Source organism: Colossoma macropomum, unplaced genomic scaffold, assembly GCF_904425465.1.
Source record: "Colossoma macropomum unplaced genomic scaffold, Colossoma_macropomum, whole genome shotgun sequence".
In the NCBI taxonomy this organism is placed as follows: domain Eukaryota; kingdom Metazoa; phylum Chordata; class Actinopteri; order Characiformes; family Serrasalmidae; genus Colossoma; species Colossoma macropomum.
This window is the reverse complement of record NW_023494802.1, coordinates 28,751,983-28,777,433: the sequence shown is the minus strand read 5'-3', so window position 1 is coordinate 28,777,433 and position 25,451 is coordinate 28,751,983. Positions and strand designations below refer to the sequence as shown.

Genomic DNA, 25,451 nt, shown 5'->3' with positions numbered 1-25,451 from the left:
GAACATTTGTCTGGTAGTTTACAAAGTGGTAAAGGGTTTGGGGCCTGAGTTGTAATCCTACTGGCAGGCCGGACAGCCCCAGTTTCACACAGGATGGGGCGATTTATAGCTGCGGCATGCTGGGCAGATGAGCTGGCCAGATGTGCCCTGGTGACCAGTCTGGCTTGTGAAAATAAGCACGACATGAAAGCAGGCCAAAACTCGCACACACTTTCCAGCAGAGATACCCAGCAGTGTGCTAGCTCTTCATTCAGACATAGCAGGGAATGAGTAAGTCCCACCCTTCATGACAGATTGATGCATTGTTGAACTCATTGATCTTGTTTTAGTGATGCCCAAGGATCACATGCCGTTTAAAGGAATAGTTTGGCAAAAAAACACATTTAACCCTTAACCCAAATGCAGTCGATCAGCCAGGACATGTTTGAGGTCTGACATTTGCTGTTTAAAAGGAGCTGTCCACAAAAAAACACCAGCAGCCTTTTTATACATCACTCCAGCCTTTTTGAACATCACTCTATCTAAATGAGAACACTGAAACGACTCACATGATACATACTAGCCCAGCAGAAGGTGATAATACCCCATAAAATGTGGTCATATGTCACAAGAAGAGCACTGTTCACATGTGTATTGTAAAAATTTTGAGTGTGCTGTGAAGCTGAATCAGAGATTTTCTGTCAAAAAGTGATGGTAGAGTGTTACAAACACAGTAGCCTTTAACTTGCACCCTGTCAGAGTTAGGATTTTTTTTAAATCTGTTTTTGGTTAATGATCATAAAAGTCATACATTAAGAATCATTGAGAACATTTGCAGTCAAGTTGACACCCCAATGAAAAGATTTGAGCACAGTACATTCTGACACCTACATACTGTGGTTTAATGAAAAGTTTAGTTATAAATGTGTCATCTGTGTAAAATCACTCCCAAATAGCCAAGCACACAGAAACGTCTTCGTTAGCCGCACTTCAGAAAGAAAGTTGTGAGGAATACTTAGTAAAAACCAGGCTTCATTTTGCCCATTAAACATTAAAAACCGAGTTTTTAAAAATGTTCACCTGAAGAGCATTTTCAGAACCCTACAAATTCCATTTTTGTGTGGACAGGTGTTCAAAGTGCATTTTTTTTTTTTTTAAATATCCAGATGCATGTGGACAAGGCCTTAGTTTTGCACTGGGGCTAATGTTCCTAACAAGCAGTGAAAGCTAATACCCAACTAATTAGAACTGTACAAACTGCACACCTGAATCGTCATACATTCACATCAAACTATGTCGAGTTGTAAAGCAATCTCAAATACTTACCTATGTGCTTTCAGACACTGTATAACTTACTGTTATCTATACAAATGGACACAAAATATTATAAGCATCCATCCTGAAGCCTGAGTTTAGTTCATACTGAATGCACTGAGCTGGATAATTTTGCCCTCATACTAAAATTCATTGTCACCGGTTGGAATGGTCCTGCTTGTTTTTTTGGCAGGTCTTGGCATTGGTGACATCTCACAAGCTGCTGGGTGCATTGAGGTAGTCCTGGCGTGATTCATATTCCTCCCTGCTGGCTGGAATGCTTCTGGAACTTTTTCCAGCACTCCCAGAGTCTGGCTGAGCTGCAGAGAAACCTGTGCATATGCTTTAGCAATCAGCACGCAATCAAATCTCTGTGTCATTCTTTAGAAGAGCAGGCTGAGAGTGGTTTCTAGCAGGGAGGAATGCAGCACTGCACAGGAATCAGAATCAGCTCTCGAATCTGGCCGGGAATGCCTGGCCTGCACTGCAGAACTCCTCTAGCTTTACAATTCATTCACTCGTTTCTCCGCTCGGCTCAACATGACACATGACCTGCATTTAATGGAGCGTTGCAGAGGCTTGCGTTTTCTCAGCAGTAGAGCGTAAGGCCAGTCCTCTAGCTAATCAGCAGCATTTGGCTTCAAGTGGGTGTGTGTTAAAGGAGTAGTTTGGCCAAGAAAATCTAATTTATAAAATTTCCACGGAATTGGTTCAGAGTTCAAGACACATTTCAGACTTTTTACTGACTTGGACATGAGACTAAAATCCTTTTGCTGTGAATGATCCTGGGCTTTTATTATATTTATTTCATTGAAATAAATGACTGAACTTTCCATTTTGTCACATCCAATACAATAATAATTCCTCCATAACTTTGTTTTGGTAGTAACTGTTTCATTGGTGACAGTTTTAGCTCATTTTGAGCAGAACTCAAATATGCTAGCCAGTACATTACTAACAAACACAACTGAACAGCTGTACACACATATTATTAAAACACACAAAAATGACTTAATTGTGTAAATGGTGTTTCAGTAGTGACAATTCTTAATGTTACACACTGATTTTGAGACTTTGGGTCACATTTACTTCAAAACAATGGGGTCTAACTGCTCACCATGTGGCCATGAAGGACAGGGATACAGTCTCACTTCCTGCTATAAAATGCATGCGTGGCTGAAATAAGGCTCCATGTATGGACTAAAACTCTTTATTTTGCTAGTGACATGAAGATGTGGAACAGCATTTTTTGAATAATGGATAATTGTTTTTATTTAAATATTAAACCCATCACAAATATAGATATTACTACCTGACTTTAAAAGAAATCAAAAAATCTTATTAAAAAACATTTTAAAAAGGCAAAAAAGTACTTTTTTAGGGTTTGGGACAGCCACCTTCCAATAAAAAAGTGCTTTCTAATCTTAGTCATGGTTTTAGTCATAATCATCTAACCATAGTCATAGTCTAATCTAGTCTTTATTCACTGTTAGTGGTTTCTGACACTGTATGATAGCTACTGTTTTTAGCTATGAAATGGTCTTTTGTTCATTTTGACTGCATTAGCCTTATAGCTTCAGTGCAAAACTAAAGAAACAAAGTGCAGACAACAAGAAAGTCTTGGCTGATCGACTACAGTTAGGGTAAGGAGAAAACGATGAAAATTAGATTTAGCACCACACATTTCCTTTAATGTATAGTAGAAGTGCCCCCATGTGAACCGTAGCTGACTTAGTAATTAGATTGTTAGGCTGGGGTGTCTGGTTATCTGATGCATCTCTGTTGTGCATTTGTGTCTGTCAGAGATTCTCCTTAAGTGGCGTGGTGTTGAAAAGGGTTGTCCATTCATAGGGCTGTGGGCGGTACATCTCTGGCCCAAACACACACTTGCTGCTTTGTTCCCCCTGCCTTGGCTCACATCTCCATCTTTGCTTTCGCCAGCATCTCTGTGTTACTGATACTGTTAAGCTGTTAGGAACCCTACCTAACTGCTGGTTCGGACCATGTCTTTTGCACTCCTGTTACGCTCCTCCAGTGATGTGTGGTTATCTTTGTTTCAGTGAATAGTACTTGGGAAAATTATATGCTACTGTTTGGACATTTAGAGTCACCTGTCATATTAATAATTATTGATATTTTATTTAATAATAACATACACAATAGATTGCTGTATTACAGTCAGTATAGGTATATTTAGGTTTTTAATGTTTCAAATGTTTAAACGTATATATTTAACAAAAAATTACCCAGAAGCCTCAGCAGCTAAATATACTAACATTTTGTTCAGTATTTAGTGTGTTCATCCTTTGCCTTTATAGCACTTCCATTCTGTTCAGGAGACTTGTTTTACAGTTTTTACAAGAAATCTGCAAGGATAATTTTCCACACGTCCAAAGTTCAGTCTTAGAAGTTGGTTACATTTGCTACTTCTCACCATTCAAGTAATCTCAATCAAAATTTAGACTCTTCTGTCCATAACACCTGCCCTGCGATGGACTGGCGACCTGTCCAGGGCGTATCCTGCCTTCCGCCCAATGACAGCTGGGATAGGCTCTAGCACCCCAACGCGACCCAGAAGGATAAGCGGTTTAGAGGGTGTGTGTGTGTGTGTGTGTGTGTGTGTGTGTGTGTGTGTGTGTGTGTGTCCATAAAACCTGTTTTGGTTCTTCTAGCGCAGAAGTTCTTCTCATTTTTCCACACATCCAAAGTTCAGTCTCAGGAGTTGGTTGTCTCTCATGATCCAAGCAAGCCAAACACATTTAATGATATTGAGGTTTTGACCTTGGGGTGCTCAGTGCATTGTTCTGAGAACTCCAGCGGTTTCTGTTTGGTTTGCAAATTTTCTTTATGTTTGTCCCTTTCTTTTTCTTAATAATGGCTTCTTGACAGCTACAAATCCTTTCAGACTGAGTGTTCAGTTGTCTTTACACAGTGGAAGGATGGACAAAAATACCTGTGCATTTGTTTTCGGATCTGAAGCGAGAGTAGAGCTTGATTTTTTCCTCTCTCTCAAAGATGAAAGCTTTAAGTGCTGTTTATCTGATGGGGACAGTTTTAGTGGTCCACCAGGTCATGGATGGTTGTTAGGAGTCTTTTAAGGTTGTTCGGATGGTCTATTAGGAGTTTCTCTGTATCTTTTAACAAACTCCTGCTTTGGAGATCTCCTGTTTTTTTCCAGCTTATTTTCTTTTGTCTTTCCTTTCCCCTACGCAAATGACTTATCGTATATCTAATCAGAAATATGTCCTTAAGTATAAATAACTTAATGGCTGTTTTGACTGGAAATTAAGTAAACGAAGGGGTAGTCTCTGACCTTTGTGCAGTGCTGTACCTGCACCAAAATTGGTTTTATATTATTGAATACAGTGACTGTAAACTTTTGAATGGTAGTGGAGGTATCCTGCATTTGGCCACTTCGTCAGAAATTCATCCCTGGCTTTCGCTGACTGTCTCTTCCTGTTCTGAAGTGCGTTCCTTGCCTGCTCTGAGCTTGAGCTCCCTTCACCAGCCTGCTGCTTTTCCTCTTAGGCTCTGAGCGATAGCAGATGTTCTTGCAACACTTATTGTTTCACAACAGCTCCCCCACATTCCAGTCCATGGGCGAATAGGGCCGGGGCTAAATGAGAAACACACGACAGTCTGTCCGTCCTCCACGCTAAGAAAGTGTCAGGACGTGTTTTTGGCCGGATCCAAGGCCCCCATAGGGTTTTGGAAGTTTCCGGAAAAGGTTTAGCTGTGGGACTTTTACTGGAAAGTAAGGACTCAAGGCTGTTTTTCTTCAGTGAGAGGGTAGTGTGCGGAGAAGACTTGTGTAGGGGGACATGGTGGTGGGGGAAGGGGTGGTCGGTGTTTCTCAACAAGCATCTGATTTACTGTAATTACAGAGGGGTTGGGACTGCTTACCCTTGAACAAGGTTTCATTATCTGTGTCCACTTCAGCCTCCCAAAGTAGTGCTTGAAATATTTGTCCAAACCCGACGGGACCTGACTGCTCGTGTTGGGTTCGGACGTCATTTCCCAAGTACATGTCGATTTCACAATTTCACTGTCAGGTGTTTTCCTTACCTTATTCTTTACTTTCATTACCTTATTATTGGAGGTAATAGAACATTTTATTTGTTTCTATGTAACATGTTCTATGTGCAGAGATTAAGTTTTAGTATTGAAGAGGTGAAACTAACATCCTACTATATCAGCACCACGCAGCGTAAGAATAGTGCTGTATGGAAAGTTTATCCATACTAAAAACATTTGAGATGCTCTTCAAAAGTGTTATTTGACAATTAATTTGTTAAAAGAGAATGTAAACTTCATTTTGGACAGCTGATTTTTTACAATTATTTTATTATACAACAATAATGTGTTTTATAATTTATCTGCACTTTAATAATGGTTATTATTGTCACTGCACAAGAGCCAGTGCAGTCTTGTCAGGTTTATTCTGAACTTTAGGACTTAAGGCTTGGGTCACATTGGCATCAATGCTCAATTCTCATATCAGTGCATCCCTAAATTTTAGAGATGTAGGAAAAAGAAACCAGTTTAAATGGGTCAGTGGTAGTACGCATGCGCTGGTAGTACATAAAATCACAGGGCATAAATGGGTTAAGTTTAATTACTTAAATCAAGGATTTTTAACCTGGAGGTTGCGACCACCTTGGGGGACCCAACATCGTATATCGCAAGTGATGTATCTTACAAAAAGAAAATACATTGACAAGTGGCTGGCGAAAAAGTGGGAATAAGAGAGTTTAGAGGTGGATCCCTTTAGTGTTTAAGCCATCTTTTAAGGAAAACTTGAGCTAAGCTGAAAAATGACAGCAAAAATGGGAATGATGTTTTTTCTTTCTGTACACACGACAAAACAATTGATCTAAAGCAAAGTAGAGATGGCTTATAGATATTGATGGGTATTGGGCCAATATTAAGCCAATATTGGCCAATTTAAGCTTGGTAATTTTAAGAGAAGAAATATTGTATGGGCCTATACTCAATGTTTCAATATCGGAATCGGTGTCATGCTGTCCCTTACTGAAAGGTTAGAATCTGCACTTTTACCAGGATTTCGTTGCTTGTTTCAAAGAGCTACACATGAAAAATAATATATTATAAACACCACCATGCTTTCACTATTAACTGGGACCCCTCAAGGTTAATACGACCGCCCAGTGACCAAGCTGAGACTAATCGAGTCTGTGACGGCCCCTTCTGTACAAGGACTTTCAAGTTGTTGGAGGTTCTTCAAGCCTCTGTGTTCTACTCCAGTGCGCCACTGAGTGGTCTTGGCTTGGCTTAGCGGAGTGGCCCAGTACGCACCTGTCAGCCCGCAGCGCCAGAGCAAGAGCTGAAAATCAAAGTAGAACTTGCGACGGATCCTGGAAGTATTGAAGTTTAGGAGCTTTGATATAATGTTTGTGAGGGAAAGCCTGTGTTGCGTCTTTCTCAGAAGGAAGCGCAGTGGCAGCTGTTAAAACAGCAAGCAGCTTGGGATGCCCCTCACAGCTGGGACCCAGCATAGCCCTCACAGAAAGACTCTGATTGTCTGAGTGAGGGAACTACAGAGAGAAAGAGAGAGACGGTAGACCATCTTTTCAGGCTCTTTCCCAGAATTGGTCTTTGGAAGGGCTTGCCTTCTATACTGTATGATATCCTGATCTGATCTGAATGTCGGCTGTTGAAGTCGATTAAAGTCCCCCTGCATTCAAAAATGTGTTTTTAGAATACTATTGGGTGTGCGCACACACTTTTACACAATTGTCTGTTACACAGAATCATGTGTAGTCAAGCAAAGCTTCCCTGATAGCAAGAGGATAGTGGACCACTATCGGCCTACTGATGATAAAGCTGGTGGTCCAATGGCGTTTTGCTCATCGTTTTCTGGGAGGTCCACCGATGGTTAGGCAGAGTATTAGACAAAATTCCACTTATTATCACTCATTTTCCACTCACAGTCCAATTTACTTTTTTCCTTCCTTCTTTTCTTTAGTTACACTTTGTAAATTAGTAGTTTTCTATAAAATCATTTTATATCAGGCCTTGTCATTATTTTTCCTCTGTGTTGTTTGTAATATTTGTCAAAGTTTATTCTCTAAAATTAAGGACTGTGTGCATTTAAAATTTGTTTGGGGAGATAAAAAGCTAGTTGGAGCTTGTTTGCTGGACAGTAATCTGGGTGGTCCGAGGGTGGACCAGCAGTGGTGTATAGTTAGCGGGGTGCCGACCTTATCAAGCCAGCAGACCGATATACGCTTTCTATCTGGGTTTTTACTTGAGAGTGAAAATATATGCCAAAAAAATCACTACTATCTACTATCATACATACTAAAAACATTAGAATTGGCTACATAGCAACTAAATAAACAAACATTACTCACAGTTAAAAGTTATGTGTCTGTTTGCATAAGTTCCATGATGTGTCTCAAATAGTGTGTTTACTGCTTTCTTTTATTTGCCTTAGTTAAACGCAATCAATTCATGTTTTGCTTGCGGCTTAATATAGTTGTCAAATCTAAAGATGGCGTAAAATGACTGCAGTCAGCTGAAATAATTGTGATTATCTCAAATAATTGCGATTAGGCAATTATGATAATTGTGAGAGGCCTAAGCTATAGAACGTGTCTGTGCTAACATTGCCGACTTGTTTGAAGTGTTTTGACTGTGCAGTAAGCTGTCAGCTAAAATAGATAAATGGTGTATTTAAAATGATGACTGTCAAATTTATACTCCTAATCTAGTTAACTGTCAAATGTGGAGCTGTTCTAGTAACAAATAACATGCTACTGCAATAGCTCAGTGAGGCTTCAGTGAAGCAAGTTTAGAGAATAAAGGCTCAAATCTGAGGGTGAGCCTTTGTTTTTGTGTGTGGAGTTGTTAGCTTAAGCGCACCAGAGGCTAGCGTTAACTCAGCGAGTAGGCTTAAATACCAGCAATTCTGGCTCACTGATGATACAGTGAGGCAAGTTTAGGATAAAGACTCCAGTCTGAGTGGATGAAGCTGTATTTTTGTGTATAGGGCTGTGTGCTACTTTTGATTCATATTCTGGTTAGTGCTAGAGGCCTAACGCTTTGCCACAAGGCTAAACCACCAGACCATAAAGGCTCAAATCAGAGCAAGTAAAATCAAGTGACCTGTGCCAGAGTGACAGAAAGACAGAATCTTTCTGACTATAAAAGCTACAGTGGGAGTTTAGTTTTGCTTTTGCTCTGCGTAATATCGGTGTATTCAGTCTGTAACATAGAGATGGCTTTCAGGGTAGTGGGGTAGTCTTAGGCCATTTTAGTACTTTCTTGGGCATAAAAGTAATACATAAAAACATTTAGCAGTTTATCATTCATAGTAAATTACTATGTGTGTTTTACATGATGATTTTAGGGGTACTTCACAGCTTATTCCAGTGTGTTGGTATTAGATGAATAACAACCAAATGAAATTTTAATTCTTTCGTCTGTTGTTTCATCAGTGTTTATGTGGGAAATAAGAAAATAGCTGTTTGCGATATCTACAGTGTCAGCATTTTGAGTGTGGTTAAGCTAACTGCTTTTCCTCAAAACATGATGAAATTAGCCACATCTCAAATTTTGTGTGCAGTGGTTATGAATAGTCTAGTGTTGGTAAGAAAAACAATGTGTTTAAAGCTGAGAAAAAGGTGTAGCCTACTTTGTGCATATTGAATTAGCTTTAAATATGAAAGTGGTCTATTCAAGACCCTATTAAATAGCAATATTAGAAAAGAACTCCTAATAAACAAAATGGATCAGTTCAGATGGTGTAGCAGTATGGGCATGCAAAAATGAAGTGAATTTAAATTGGATGGTTTAGCATATCTTAACTAAGTTGTAGACTGTCATTTGATCTGATGATGCTAGATTGGATATGAAAGGGGAAAACAAATGAGTCTGATCTGACTCTGTAACAAATCTAATGTTGCTTGAAGCACAACATAATGTAAAGTGAACTAAAGTAGGTCACATGATGATAAAAAGAGCCACAAGTAACCTGATGCTAGCATGAAAACAAGTAGCAAGTAGTCCCGTTTTGTTTGAGTGCTTTGCGTGAAGTGCACTCCACTGACAGTAGCTGATTTTGAGGCCTAGTTGCTTTTCAAGCAAGAAAAATCAGATTGATATCAGATACTTTATGTTTCAGCGTCTGTTTTGGTGTCAGGAAGGAAAAATTATTTCATTTCTACTAAATTAGATTGGTTTTGCTAACTTTAATGTGCTTAGACTGTGCACTGTGTGACTGTATTGTCTTCAACATAGAAATATCGAATATATTAAACTTGATATTGTGGCAGATTCTCAGTTTTAAAGGAAAAATATGTAAATGATAACTATCTATGACTTTGTCTTCTGTAAGCATATCTACTTGCACCTCACAGTGGTGCTCGAGTAATCCCCAGGGTGAGATTTTCTGGTTTAAAGCCTAGGGAAAACCCTTTCTGATGATGTACGTCGAAGGTGCAAGGAACTTTTAAAAAGATGTAAATAAAAAAAAAAGGAAAGCAGAATTATTGAATTATTTTTATTTTTTTTTCCCTGCTAATTATCTAATGCAGAAGGAAGCCAAATAGCTAATGTTACTGCTAGGAAGCTGAAAATTATGTCTGCATTTATTAGACTCTACGTCAGTGGCCTAGCTAGCAGTCAGGATTTTGTTATCCCTCACAAGGGATCCTTAATGACTGTATGATGTATTTGCGTAATGCTGGGTAAAAATAAAAACGAAAAAAATTAATTCTATAATTGTTAATTTCTACACTACAGAGTACTAGTAGATTATAAATAACATATGAAATGCTCGATTTAGGCCAGAATTCACCTTCTAAAGGACTCGAGTTGACATCCCTTTTGTATTAGTTACCTTATTTGGCCTTTGGAGCAGGTGTGCAGTCACAGTCACACTGGATGAGAAAAGCAAAAGCTTAATGAACATGTAATGTTACAGAGCGCTGTACAATGATTTATCTGATGCTAAAGTCAGTGTGTGATTGAGTATGTGCTGTTCTCTCGAGTCTCCTGCCTCGCTCTCTCATGTGTATGTATCTCAGTGCCACGTAAAGAGTGAATAATAGTCTTGTGACAAGTGAGTCAGTGTTTGGCACATACACACAGACACAGACTGCCTCTTTCTCTCGCTCACAGACAGGCATGCGTACTCAGTAATTAACATAATGATCTGGGAGAAAAAAGCAGCCGCAACCTCATTGCTTTGTAGTCCACATTCACTACATGGATAATTACTGTAAAACTCTTCTTTTGTTTCATCTGAGGCTCTGACCTAACACGGCCCATCCGGAGTTCTATAGTTAGATGGGAAAAGTAAGGCAATGTGGAATAAGGGAAGAGGGAATGTGCCTGTGTTAGAGCCTGACCAGTATAAAACTTTCACTGGTAGTGATACTGATTTCAAAGAGGAATTCCACCAATTTTCTCTGCATAATTAAATCTTTAAGATGTAAACAAAGTCTTTCCGAGTGGTTTGATGTGAAATGGTCCGTTCAAAGTCCAAATTGTTTGCACTGGTCTTGACGGGGAACTGAACATCTGAAGAGTTTAATACCTTTTAAAGCTACAGTAATGTTAATGAATGCACTGCCTGATGCCTTAGACATTGTTTTAGGATAGTTTTCAGATAAGATTTTATCCTAATACATAATTTTGAAATCCATTCATCCATTTTTAAATCCATTCCTTTTTTTCAGGCTTATCACTGTTTCTCCACTATCAACATCACATATAAAACTCTGAAGGAAGATGTACGTTCATGACTCATTTTGAATAAGATAGAATGGCTGTATTTTTGTAGCCATCGAGTCCTCTGGCTCTCATCACTACCATTGTAAAGAAATCCAAATAAGTACGTTTCTTTAAAATGAATCATTTCATGTTAAACTCTGCATGACTTTGTTTACAGCTGAACATTTAAATTGTGTAGAAATTTTGAAAAATTGGGGGAATTCCCCTAAAAATTCCAATAACTCATGTCAGCTGACACAGTTTTCTATGTTCAAAATTTAAGCAGACTCCAGTAGTTGTTAAACTGTGCTTTACTAAGTGATATCAATGTAAATTATGTTGCTTATGAATAACCATATACCTCGTCCTAACAGCAAGTGACACGAATAGGCGAAGTGACACGAACAGGCAGAAAAGCAAGGTGCTCCTATTATAATCAATGAAGCTGTCTACACCAGCTGTGAGTGGAAGAGCTTGATGTTATTTAGACTACTGATGTTATATGTGGGGATGAAACAAAACCCGTTATTCACGCTATTAAATCAATGTCCTGTAACCGTTGCTGGACAGCTCCGTCAGTAAAGTAGCTGTTGTACCTTTGAAAGTACATTTACATTGTTTTTTACCTTGACTAATGAAAAATGTACCTACACAGCATCTTTAACAGTGTATATTCATTGGGAATCTCAGCAATTCTGTCTTTATTCAGCACAAAAACAGACGCCAGATACATGTTTACCCTTGTAGTCGGAGAAAAGAAGCTAAACTCAGGCAAAATATCTAGACAGCAGATGCCTTGCTAACTGCAGCTTTTAACTTCTTGTCCTCCTTGTTTCACAGATCATTTGTCATTTGAGTAATTCCTTCTCTCCGTTGTAATGATGATGTAAAGTTGCTACAGTTATATAGCTGCTATAAGATATTCCTGGCAAAATTAGTTCTCTGGCTTGCATCTGCGTTCACTAGCTAGCGAAGAAAATAATAAATGAATAAAAATTACTCCTCAAGCGGGATGTTTTACTACTTTAACAGCTTCCGCTTTGTGTACCCACCTGCTACCTCAAAATGTCCGTATCATGAACGACCAACAGCTCCTTCATTTCTCAATCATGTACACTCCTGCAACTCTTCTCTCTCGAAACTGTAAAGCCAAAATCCTCACATGAGTGGGTTTGCTTTGCCAACTTTGCTACATACTGGTCATGTTCTGGCTTTGCATCATCATGCAACCCAAACATTCGTGAAGTAACGGACATGCATTCAGGGCAGATTTTTGCTGCTTCTGTCTTGAATCTTGTACAAAATATATGCCATGATGTTGCTTCACCAGGATTTTGACTCCTGTGCATATGTGACAAGAGGCTTTGAAGAAATAGTTCAGTGAAAAGTCTAATTTTCACAACTTTTTCCCCAAATTCCCCCAAAAGTAGTCTATTAGTGAAGATATTTGGTGTTTAAAGTTTGTTTCTTTAGCTTCGTTCTGGAGCTGTTACACCTGAGGCACAGAGTGATGCAGCAAAATTGACTGAGATGAGTCTTCTTTTTGTCCTCCTGCTATTAGATGTGGAGCAGATGGCCATCGACTGGCTGACAGGGAACTTCTACTTCGTAGACGATGTGGATGACCGCATCTTCGTTTGCACCAAAGATGGTTCCACCTGCATCATCCTGCTGGACCTGGAGCTCTACAACCCTAAAGGCATTGCACTTGACCCAACAATGGGGTGAGCCTTTCTCGAACACCTGATTTAAGCCTGAATTCTGTCTTTAATTTAGTCAGTTCCACGTATCCATTAGCAACAAAAGAAGTAAATATTGGACTTCAGATGTCTCTTTGTCTCTTGACTGATCAAATTCATTTGAGGTAAGAGGGCAGGATGTATCACTTTTTAATCCTGTCAATGTAATCACTTTAATGTCTGGAAAGCCTATGAACTTTACCTTCAGTGGATATATTTCTGGTGGTGTTGCACACTGGGATGAGCATGTGTGCGTGCATGCTGACGGCATTATTGCTGACTCTTACCAGGTCATGATTTTGCATGCTTCCTCTCTTCTAGTATCACTTCCCTTAAAGTCCATCTGTTTGAGTGACAAAAGTCACTGTCCATTTTTTGGTGCAATTACATAGACGTCTTATGATCTCTTTAATCTTAGACACAAATCCTGTGTAGTGATTACTTCACAATCTGCATGTATATAGGCTTCCTGTGTGACACATTGCTATTTCACAGCCATCGGATGGTGCTGGGATAATGTTGATTTCTGAGCGTCCTTAACTCTAAGATATTTGTGACTATGGTGCATTTCTGTGGCCCCTGTAGTGTGACTTCCACCAATTAGTACCTAAACGATTAGAGACACTCTGGTCAAAATATAATATATGTAACCTTTACTACACACTCAAAAAGATGGTTCTTTAATAAAGAAAATGGTTCTGTATAGAACCATGAACACTCAGAAAACATTTGCATGATTAAAGCATTCTTTGCATCGTAAAAGCGTTCTTCAGATTGATAGAGTACGTTCTTCAGTTGGTTCTATATAGAACCTTTTAAAAAGAGTTCTGTACAGCACCAAAAAGGGTTCTTCTGTTGTTACAGGCTTGACATTGAAATAATAGCAGACCCTTTTTGGTGCTATATAGAACCCTTTTCAGAAAGTTTCTATATAGAACCATCTACAGCACTCAGCAGTCTGCAATCTGAAGAACACTGCCATGATGCAAAGAACCCTTTAATCGTGCAAATGGTTTTTTAAATGTTCATGGTTCTATATCGAACCATTTTCTTAACTGAAGAACCCTTAAAGAACCATCTTTTTTAAGTATGTACATCTGTTGCAAACATGCCTATTCACCTCCTGCAATGAGGCCACAGGAACCTCTAGAGCAGGATTTTCTGATCTGAAGTCCAGGAAAGCTTCCTTCTGATGATGGAGCTTTTGAAAACTACAAGTACTTTGGGGAAGATACTTGATTTGCCATGTTTTTTTTTTCTGTTAGCTTGATAATGAAGAAGGCTGAGCTAATGTTACAGCTAGAAAGCACAATATCACATCTGTATTAGCCTCTACTAACGCATTTCTTCATCACTGTGGGCAGGGATACCCAATGGTTGTATTATGTGTTTGTGTAATGCATGCTGGGTGTTGTGGTGAGAGATTACAATATACAGTATACAAAATTATGAATTATGTGAAGCCAGTGAGCCTGAGGGATGCAATGCTGCACTGCAGAATACTACATAACATGACTGATGTCTCAACGGAACTGTCAACTTACATTCCTTACTCTTATAATTTAAGAATAACCAGTTTGCATTGCTTCCATTGTAATTACTGAATAGTAATGCTTAGAATGTGAAATATGTCTTTGAGTTAAGAGCTTCAATGCAATGTTTAGGCCTTAATGGCCCAGGTGATTTCTTCATGCCAACTGTGATGTTGTGGGGGTATTACTTATTTGGACTATATTGGAGTTCCTTTGGGTTGCATATTCCAAAAAATGCATGTGTGAAAATGTTAGTCATGTCTGCCATTATTTATGCAGATTATTTCTCTCTCTGTCTCTGTAGTAAGATGTTCTTCACTGACTACGGGCAGATCCCCAAGGTGGAGCGCTGCGACATGGACGGGCAGAACCGCACCAAACTGGTCGACAGCAAGATTGTCTTCCCACACGGCATCACACTGGACCTGGTCAGCAGGCTGGTGTACTGGGCTGATGCTTATCTGGACTACATTGAGGTGGTGGACTATGAGGGCAAGAACAGACACACCATCATTCAGGGCCTGCTGGTGAGTAGAAGGGGGCCACACATGCACTCATATCTGTCAACTATCAGTATGTACATACACAGATCCATGAACACTTTGAAGTGGTGGTTTGATAAAAAAAGCACATTTACCCAGTTCTTCTCTTAACCCAAAACTAGTTAATCAGCCAGGACATGTTTGTTGTCTGAAGACTGCTTCTTTAGTTTTCTACTGGAGCTCCAAGGCTAAAGTAGCTACCAAGTAATAGAGGTTTACAGTACTTTGCCAAAGTCAAAGACCACCCTTCATTTATTTAATTTCTGGTCAAAACAGCAATTAAGTATAAGTTCTTTTTTTTTTCAGGCAGTATTACTGAGGAGATTAGGTTTAAGATAATTCACTTGCATAAGGATGGGTAAAGTCAAAGCTAAATAAGTGGGGGAAAAAATCCAAAACTGTTTCCAAAACTGGAGTTCAAATAATGATTAAACAATAAATAAAAAATAAGACTTCTAATAGCCATGCAAGACCTGGTAGACCACAAAAAACTCTGATAATCTGCTAAACAGTACGTAAAACTTTCGTTATTCAGAGTATATCAAGCTCTTCTCTTGGCTCAGATCTGAAAAATGCTGCTGTTGCTGACAAAAGGAAATTTGAATTAAAAAAAGTTTGCAAATTGAACAAAAAAGCTGCTCTCAGAGCAGTGGACTGACCATGCCAGAGTCCAAACCTCAACATCATTGAATGTGTTTGGATCATTTGGAACAAGAGAAGCAGAAAATGCAACCAACTTCTAACACTGAACTTTGAAAGTGTGGAAAAATATATCCCTGCAGATTTCTTAGAAAAACTGGAAGTAAGTCTCCTGGAAAGAATGGAAGCTGCAGTAAAGGCAAAGGGTGGACACACTAAGACAGAAATTTAACATAAATTGTTGGTACTTCTGAGTAAATTTTCTTTTAAATGTTTTGTGCATTTTTCCCTGATTCTGAAAATGAATAACCTGCATTTAATGGCCTTTCTGAGTGAAAAGCAAATAAATGAAGGTGGTCCCTGACTTTTGCACAGTACTATATATTTACCAGGAACATCAAACCATGTCAGTTGTTAAGTAATCGACTTGCTTATTTGGTTTCTGATGCTGTAGGTTGTACTTTTATCTAGAAAATGAACAAAGGTACACTGCATAGCCACAAACAATAGGAACAGCCATCTTTGAGTCTTTAATTTGTCAATGTTTTGTCTATTTTTATCTATAATAGTATGTTAGGCAGAGTCAGAAACCATATAAGGTAGTCTGTTTGAGATTGCATAACTTGTCTATGTGGTTTGAGGTAATTGTGTGATGATTTATACATGCAGTTTGCACACTGTTAATCAGTGGTGTCGATTACTACCTACATTAGCCTCAAAGCTCCAGTAGAACACCAATAAAGCAAACTTCAGACACCAAACATATCTTGGCTGGCTTTAAGGGAAAAGGGTGAAATTGTGTATTGTCTCTGTTGTAGACACTGTTGGTATTTTGCCTGACCTGCTCTGTCAGCTCTTTCAAAGTTATGCTGTTGCACAAATTCCCTTTTCCAAGAATCAAGAATTTTCCTGTTTGTAATACAGCCAGCATATGACTAAGTCCTGCTGGTAGCTATTCTTGTGACTGGGATGTGATGATATATGCAGCCTTAATCTAGCTACTCTTCCTCAGCTGTACTGCTGACCTGTAGTACTAATAACTGTTATTAATATTTGTTGTTAAAGGAGCATTTTGGCCTAAATCTACAGAATTGCGTCCCTCAGCCTCACTGGTTTGATGTAATTCGTGATTTTGTATCCTTTTAGTGTTTTCATCCGTCAGTGTTTTCTCACTACAGTGCCTAGCATGCTTTGCGCAAATACATCAAGCAACCATCATGAGTTCATCCCCCACAGAGATAAACAAATGTCGAAGCTAATAGATACAGACATATATATCCCACATATATATATACATATATCATACATTCCTGCCTTACATCTGATTGCAGTTTAAGAACACTGTGAATGAGAGATTTTTGAGCATATATGGTGTTGCCAAATATTTCTATACAAATGTAATATTATTGTAGCCCTGTCCAATTATAACCCTACCCAGTGTTTGTTTATTTATTTATTTGTTCTTTCTATCTTTGTTTGCTCCATCAGATCGAGCACCTGTATAGTCTAACAGTGTTTGAGAACTACCTGTATGCCACCAATTCAGACAACGCCAACATGCAGCCCAAGACCAGCGTGATCCGTGTCAACCGCTTCAACAGCTCAGAGTTCCAGGTGGTCACAAGAGTGGACAAGGGTGGAGCTCTGCATGTCTACCACCAGAGACGCCAGCCTGCTGGTAAGATGTCTTCTCTGATCTTCAGGGCATCACACAAAGTGATGGATTAAAGCTTTACTTTGTCACGTAGTTTTTGGGTAGACTGTCAGTGACACTACCTGATAAGACTTAATTAGGATAGTCTTCTTTTTGAAAGCTGACTATTTAGCCTTCAACAAATGAGGTGTTTTCATGGTGTCTATTGGCTCAGTTTTTGTTGGCTTCTACCATCATCAGAGTGTCTGGTCTGTTTTGTCATGTAACTTGGCCAAGAACTGCTTCCTTTGACAGAAAAACGTAAGAATAAATAATAAACAATCACAGACTATTGTTTTTTGTTATGTACAGTGTGCAAGAAATTGGACACTCCCAATATTTTGTTGAATTTTTAAGTGAAAATACGTTAACACTTCCTCTACAGAGAGCAAACATAAAAATGCCCTTTTTTCTGCTAGGTTTAGTGCTCAGTTTCTATTTATTTGCTTAGTTTAAAATATTGGCAAAAATAAAACATAAAATACAAAATGTGCCATAACCTTTGCCCAGGCAATTTTTCCCCCCCGAGATTGAAGTCAGCAAATGAACATTAATTGTGCTTTAAAATATGTAGAAGTGTGTTCTATGTAGAGGCTTTGTTAACTAATTTTCACCTAGAAAATCAACAAAACATGTCATTTGACCAGGGTGCCCAAAACTTTTGTTGAAGCCGTTTAGCAAGTTTCAACATGGTATGCTCTAGCATGAAGACAAAGATATATGGCCTAAATGCTGATAAATACTGCAAAGAAAACCCTTGAATAACTTGTAAAGATATGATGGCATTAACTTTACAAATGCGTTTCAACCTTTGTACGCAATTGCATGCATACATATGTGTGGAAAGCCAGTCAGAAAGGTGCCAGCTTGAAGCTACACTAAGTCAGTTTTGTTTGTTAAAATTGATAGAAGTAGTATTACTGAGCCAGGGGAAATAAAAACACACACTAAATTATAGTGGGCATGCACTGCTGTAAGTTATCCTGTAAAGCCTGAAATTGTCAACTAATAATTCTTTAAACAGAATGGAATAAAATTATAATCCATAATTTACCTGTCAGCTGTTATTCCATTAATGGACTATTATTCAATTAATCAACTAATCTAACTATAATACATTCTTTGGTTCCATTTCTTTGGCCAGTCATTCAGTACTCTATGCAGCAAGCGAAACAACAGAAACCACAGGCAGTTACTATACTGCATGACATGACCACATGTATGATATGAACATTGTAGAGCATTATAAATGTGTTTTATATAGAGTAAGTAACTCATCAGCTTATCAGTGAAAACATCCACAGCTGTGTTGTTTTCATGACCAGTGTTGTTAACCCATGTGTGAGTGATTAAAAGGATGTTTGTATATGTGTCCTCTATGGCAGTGCGCAGTCACGCATGTGCTCCTGATCAGTTCGGAAAGCCAGGAGGCTGCTCAGACATCTGCCTGCTGGCCAACAGCCACAAGATTCGAACATGCCGCTGCCGCTCTGGATTCAGCCTGGGCAGTGATGGCAAGTCCTGCAAGAGTGAGTACACGCCCCTGCCGTAGCCACAACTTCCTGTATCTCACAGCACCTCCCTAATTCTATGTTATGATTAATACCACCATTATTACAAGAATAAAAGTGTATTTTCCTTTATACGTCAGCTGTTATTCATGTGTGTGTGTGTGTGTGTGTGTGTGTATATATATATATATATATATATACACACACGCAGACTGGCCACTCTTTGTCCATTTGTTTCTCTGCATACTTTGTTAGTCCTCTTTCACCCTGTTCTTCAGTGGTCAGGACCCCCACAAGTATTCTTTGGGTGGTGGATCATTCTCAGGCCTGCAGTGACACTGACATGGTGGTGTGTTAGTGTGTGTTGTACGAGTGGATCAGACACAGCAGTGCTGCTGCAGTTTTTAAACACCTCAATTTTACTGCTGGACTGAGAATAACCCACCAACCAAAAAATATCCAGCCATTATTGTCCTTTGGGCAGCTTCCTGTGATCACTGATGAAAAACTAGAGGATGACCAACACAAACTGTGCAGCAACAGATGAGCTATCATCTCTGACTTTACATCTACAAGGTGGACTGACAAGGTAGGAGTGTGTAATAAAATGGACAGTGAGTGGACACAGTGTTAAAAAATCTTCAGCAGCACTGCTGTGTCTGATCCACTTGCACCAGCACAACACACACTAACATGCCAGTGACACTGCAGAGCTGAGAATGATCCACCACCAAATAGTATATGTTCTGTGGTGGTCCTGTGGGGGTCCTGACCATTGAAGAACAGATTAAGAAGGGGCTAACAAATTAGACAGAGAAACTGATGGACGTAAGTCTACAAGTAGAGCTACAAAGTGCACATATATGGTAAATTGGCCCACTGCAAGGTAGGTGTACTTAATGAAGTGGCCAGTTGGTTTAGTGACTGTGGGTAGTTGCTTAGAGGGCTCATTTGCATATTACAGAATTCTGCAGTATCACTATCCAGTATAACAAATAGGGTGCTAATTTGATGAGAAGAATTATTGTTCAGCCCTACTCTTCTGCTTACAAACAGAAATGAGGGATTGGTGTTTTGACTTCTGAAGCCTAATGATTCTGACTTTATTGTATGTTTGTTGTGTCCTCAGAACCAGAGCACGAGCTGTTCCTGATCTATGGTAAAGGTCGGCCGGGTGTTATCAGGGGCATGGATCTGCATGCCAGAGTGTACGATGAGCACATCATTCCCATTGAGAACCTAAATAACCCCAGGGCTCTGGACTTCCACGCTGAGACAGAGTTCATCTACTTCAGTGATGCTACCACCTACACCATCGGCCGGCAAAAAATCGACGGCACTGAGAGGGACGTCATCGTGAAGGATGGTGAGGCCAGGAAATTAGCACTGCTCATAACTAGTAAACTCTTTGTAAACCATAGTAATTGTAACCCTACTGTTAGGCCAACCACAATTGCAACAACTTCTTAATATCAGATGAAAATAGTTAGCCAGGTAGGCCTTTAAACTTTAGCAATGTAGGATTATAAATACAGTTGTATGCAAAAGTTTGGGCTGCCCTGGTCAATTTATATGCTTTCCTGAATTGTGTAAACGAGTACACACATACTTCTGTAATTTAATCTGCATAAAATTAAGGCACATTTAATATTTATGTTTTTCTAATATGTTAAACTCCCTGTAGAGGATGTGTTCACTTTGCTTAGAAAATCAACAAAATGTGTAATTTGGCTGGAGTTGTTCAAGCTTTTGCATACAACTGAATGCTGTGTTCAGTGGTTATGTGGATTATGCCATTTAAACACCTGAGCACGATTGTCCGAAATCAGTTACGCCATCCTGCCATTATGGCAATAGAAAAAGACTTACTTGTGAAAATTAAATCAAGATGCTGCAGTCTGCTACTACCACCTAAAGAAAGGAGAGGCCCTACATTTGATGAAAAAAAAAAAATGTTCAGTATGTGTTTTGATTAAAAAAAGCTTATACTTACATACATAAAACATAAACAGTGAATTCAAGCCTACATATGAATTTAATTCCAAAATAATTTCTTTTTTTTATTTATTTGAAATTAATCTGTAATCTTCTTCTCATTGCAGGAATCCACACTGTTGAGGGAATAGCTGTGGATTGGATGGGTCAGAACCTGTACTGGGCAGATGATGGACTTGAAAAGACAATCAATGTGGCAAAGCTGGAGAAAGCCTCCCAGACTCGCAAGACCCTCATCGAGGGCAAGATGACCCACCCACGAGCCATAGTTGTGGACCCTGTACATGGGTAAGAGCGAGTTTCAACAACAAAAATTCTCAAATTACATTAAACACATGTACACCTCATGTATACCTATAATATGTTACAGTTGCTTGTTTAGTGTACTGTTACTGCTGTAAGGAAAAATAAAAAAAAATACTTCATGATGAATGTATCAATTGAAGTTTTTTTAAAAAGAAAAACAAACCTTTTAAAGTTGGCGACATTAACGGATGTTAGGAAGAATTAATTCCTCTCCTGTACTGTTAGACATTTTCTTACAAGTTATTATATATACAGTACTGTGCAAAAAACCATCTTTCATTTAATTAATTTAATTTCTAGTCAGAACAGTCATTAGGTACAAATTTTCAAGAGAGATATTTCTGAGAAAATTAAATACAGGATAATCTGTTTGAATTAGGAAGGGGGATGTCAAAAGAAAATATGTGAAAAAAACAGGACTTTCTAGAAATGGAGTTCAAACATTTTTTAAAAGTTGAAGAGAAAATAGCACTCCTAACAATAATGCAAGACCTGGTAGACCACTAAAACTGTCACAGTGTGACAGTTAAGTACTGTAAAAGAACGTAAAGCTTTCATTTTGAGAGAGAGGAGAAAATGAAGAGAAAAGCTCCTCTCTTGCTTGAGATCTGAAAAAATCCACACATTTCTGTCCATCCTTCCACTGTGAGAAGACAAGTCAACACTGTGAGTCTGAAAAAATGTGTAGCTGTTGAGAAAAACTGTTACAGAGAAAAAGAAATAGACAAAATGAACACTGGAACAATGAAACTGGACATCTGAGATGTGGAATAAGATTTTATAATTCTTGAATTGTCAGAAGCAGAAAATATAACCAACTTATAAGACTGAACTTTGCAAGTGGGAAAGAATATCTTTTATTTGAAAAACTAAAAACAAAAACTAAGAAACGTCTCCAGAAAAAAGTAAAAGCTGTAATAAAGGCAAAGGGTGGACACCTGCGTTAATCTTTTCTGACAGTGAAAATGAACAAAGCTGTTATGACTAGAGGTTTAATCAATGAGGGATGCTCCCTGCCTTTTGCACAGCAGTGTATGCCTGATTGTTTTAGATTTTGCCTTTGTCAATTCAAATGTATCATGCTTAGTGATGTGGAATAGGTAGTTAGATATTTATTATCCAAAAATAGCAAAACATAATTAAGAAATCAGTATTGTCCAGTAATATGGATGTGTTTGTTGTGTTTCAGGATGCTGTATTGCAGTGACTGGCAGGAAGACTCCAGAGATGCGAATCGTGGCAGCATTAGAAAAGCCTGGATGGATGGCTCCAACTTTGGCATCCTTATCACCTCCAAAAACATGCTTTGGCCTAATGGCCTTAGCCTGGACATCCAGCAGGGCATACTCTATTGGGTGGACGCCTACTACGACCGTATTGAGATGGTGCTGCTTAACACCACTGAACGCAGGGTAAGTCACAATGAAAGCTTTTTAATAGTGTTTAAGGTGACTAACTGCTACACAACAGTGTTGCCTATGGTTAAAGGAATAGTTTGACTGAAAATGTATACAATTCTTTACCTTAATCAAGTCTATATGAGATTACTTAACAGCACACGTGCCTACTATGGCAAATCTGTGATCACTTAGACATGCAGTTTGTACAATGCTAATTGGTCAAATATAAGCTTCCATTGCTTGCTAGTTACATTAGCCTTGTCACTCTAGTGCAAAACTAAAAAATAAATTTGATCAAAAACCTTTTGGGGTTATTGATAATTATTTGTAAATTGATTGATTTTAATTCTGTTGTCTGGTCTACAGTATAAAGCAGACCACCTGTTGAATTGTTGGAGAGTTGCTTGAGTAATTAAAGTAATGCCAGGAATGCGCAACGTCTATAAAAATATATATTGTGCTCTTCTCTGATTGGTTAGACGGTGTATGAGGGGCAGGAGCTGAACCACCCCTTTGGCCTGTCCCACTACAAGAACTTCCTGTTCTGGAATGAGTATCGGATCGGGAGCATTTACAAGCTGGACCAGATCACCAAGAAGGTCACGCTACTGCGCAATGAACGGCCTCCAATCTATGAGATCCGCACTTACGACGCACAGCAACAACAAAGTACTGACCGCTCTGAGCACTTACACTGCACATAGCTTACTTGTTGAGTTCACTCAAATGGCTTATGAAAATGGACCTTCTTTATTGACGTTTATTAAAAAAAACACTGATAATACAGTCTGTTGATCTGTCATAGCTAATATCAGTGTCTGCTAAACTTAGATGATGACGCTGGCATTAACTTCACCCACTTACATCATGAGCTCATTTGCATTTGACTGTTCAACCGTCATGAACTTGTGCTCTAAATCTTTGACTCCTTGTGAAAATCCTTGAAACAAGATGCGAAGTAACAGACATTTTGATACTGGGTCTGTGTCCATATATGCAACATTAGGATGAAAATTCAGTTGGGTTGCTGTAAAAGTCCATATAAACTCTCATCTGACTGTTTAGACAGAGGTCACATTGCCACATATCAGATTTGTATTGAATTCCAGTATCACATATGAGGGGCTGTTCACATTATGTTCACATTACAGGGCTGAAGTGGCTCTAATCAGATTTTTTGCCTTGATGTCACACATTTCTGTGTGGATACACAAATCTAATCTTTTCAAATCAGACTTGAGCCACTTATTGTTCTAGATCGCATACATATCCTATTCATAACCATATGACCTTAATGAGATTGGATGGATCGGAACTGTGTTTTTTTTTTTGTTGTTTTTTTTCCATTGTACGTGCATGCCCCATCTTTTACTATTAACTTGGCCTGAAGTCAGTGCCAGTAAACGTTGCAAAATCAATGCATCTGACCCTTTTTCACCTTCGTCTCACACTGATAATGAACAGCTGAGAGCTTCTCTGAACAAATGATCTTCATGACGTTGGCTTGTTCTGCTGGTTAATTTGTTTGTTGTTCGTGACGCACGTTCTTTTGTTCATGTGATGTTATTGATTAGTATGTGTGCATGCGGGTTGTTTCAGGACAGAAGTTCGTTCACATTATTGACAGACTTGACTCACTTACCTACAAGAATATGAACTATCATGTTAGAAAGATTGGAACTGAGACTTGCAACAAGAGACTTGCAACAAGACTTGCAATGTGAACATAGTTAAAGTGGCCCAAATCTGTATTAAAACTCCTTTTTGCTGTTCATACTGTGACGCAGAAAACAAATGCGTGTCACATTTGAAGAGAAGGATTGAATTTAGTTAATATGCAGTGCGAACATAACCTTTGTCAAATCTTTACCACATGTTTACAGGGTATGACTCTGAAATAGCATGATTTTGATAGACTCACATTTGAGCAGCCTGTACTGTTAAGTTCTGTAAAAGGTTGTAGCTCTGAGCTATTACCTTATTTGTCCACTTAGAAGTCAGATATCCTCTTGGTCTGAAGTGAGCCTTTGTTGTGGTCTCTTAGTTACAGGCCACAATTTGTGCCGGGCCAATAACGGTGGCTGCAGCAGTCTGTGCTTGTTAACCCCGGTGGGGCGTACCTGCGCTTGCGCTGACGACCAGATTCTGGACTCGGACAACAAAACCTGTAAAGGTAGGAGTGCCACTAATCAGACATCACACTTCCCCAAATAACCCTTAAAGGTTTTTGCTGTATGTTTTCATTTGTATTGCATAATTGTTTTAATGTATGTACGTGATTACATACTTTGATCATAGATTACATTTACATTTGATTTACGTTTTATATTGGGAGGGTTGAGTCTACTCTACTGACACTTTTTGTTTTGGAGTGAGACAGTCTCATCAAATTGATCATAATAAAGCATCTCTTATGCTTTTCCTATTGCCAGCAATACATATTCATGCATATGCTTTTCTTATTGCCAGCAATAAGTGTGACTTCTTTAGGTTAAAACTATTTTATACATATTTTTCATTTGTAGCATAATCATCTTAACAAATTATGGCCTGTTGTTTGCTGGTATGTTTGGATGTTTAGCAGAGAGCTGTGAAGCTTTGTTCTGTGTTTCTGCAGCCAATCCATCCTACATACCTCCGCCTCAGTGCCAGCCGGGAGAGTTTGCCTGTAAGAATAACCGCTGCATCCAAGAGCGCTGGAAATGCGATGGAGACAACGACTGCTTGGACAACAGCGACGAGGCCCCAGAGCTTTGCCGTGAGCTTCCTTTCTCATTCTCACTATGTGAATGCAGAATATGCCCCCTTTTTTAGTAGAATATACAGTGATTGCCTGAACAGCCAAAAGCTTACCTATCTTCACTGTCCGAACAAAACCTTGTATCCTCAAAATGGTAACTTTCTTAGTTTTGATAAAAGTGAGGTTTTGGACCGTTTTGGTATGTCCATTCTCCAGGAAATTTACATACAGTGTAAAAAGCAGTTTTCATTAAATCGTGGAATAAATTTAAAAACAACAAAAATGGAGAAGTTTTGTTTCAGTTTTGTAAGACAGTATATTCG

At 38.8% G+C, this 25,451-nt stretch overlaps 1 protein-coding gene across 1 annotated transcript in view; it reads left to right on the top strand.

Moving 5' to 3' along the window:
- The window catches only part of lrp1ab (low density lipoprotein receptor-related protein 1Ab), a 194,676-nt gene that overhangs the window by 90,575 nt on the left and 78,650 nt on the right, over positions 1–25,451 (top strand). The window contains exons 7-16 of the mRNA XM_036591878.1: positions 12,593–12,755; positions 14,607–14,829; positions 16,972–17,161; positions 18,562–18,705; positions 19,817–20,053; positions 20,790–20,970; positions 22,178–22,400; positions 22,868–23,057; positions 24,433–24,561; positions 25,006–25,146. Coding sequence (XP_036447771.1) covers positions 12,593–12,755; positions 14,607–14,829; positions 16,972–17,161; positions 18,562–18,705; positions 19,817–20,053; positions 20,790–20,970; positions 22,178–22,400; positions 22,868–23,057; positions 24,433–24,561; positions 25,006–25,146 — 1,821 coding nt within the window. The remainder of the gene's footprint in view (positions 1–12,592; positions 12,756–14,606; positions 14,830–16,971; positions 17,162–18,561; positions 18,706–19,816; positions 20,054–20,789; positions 20,971–22,177; positions 22,401–22,867; positions 23,058–24,432; positions 24,562–25,005; positions 25,147–25,451) is intronic.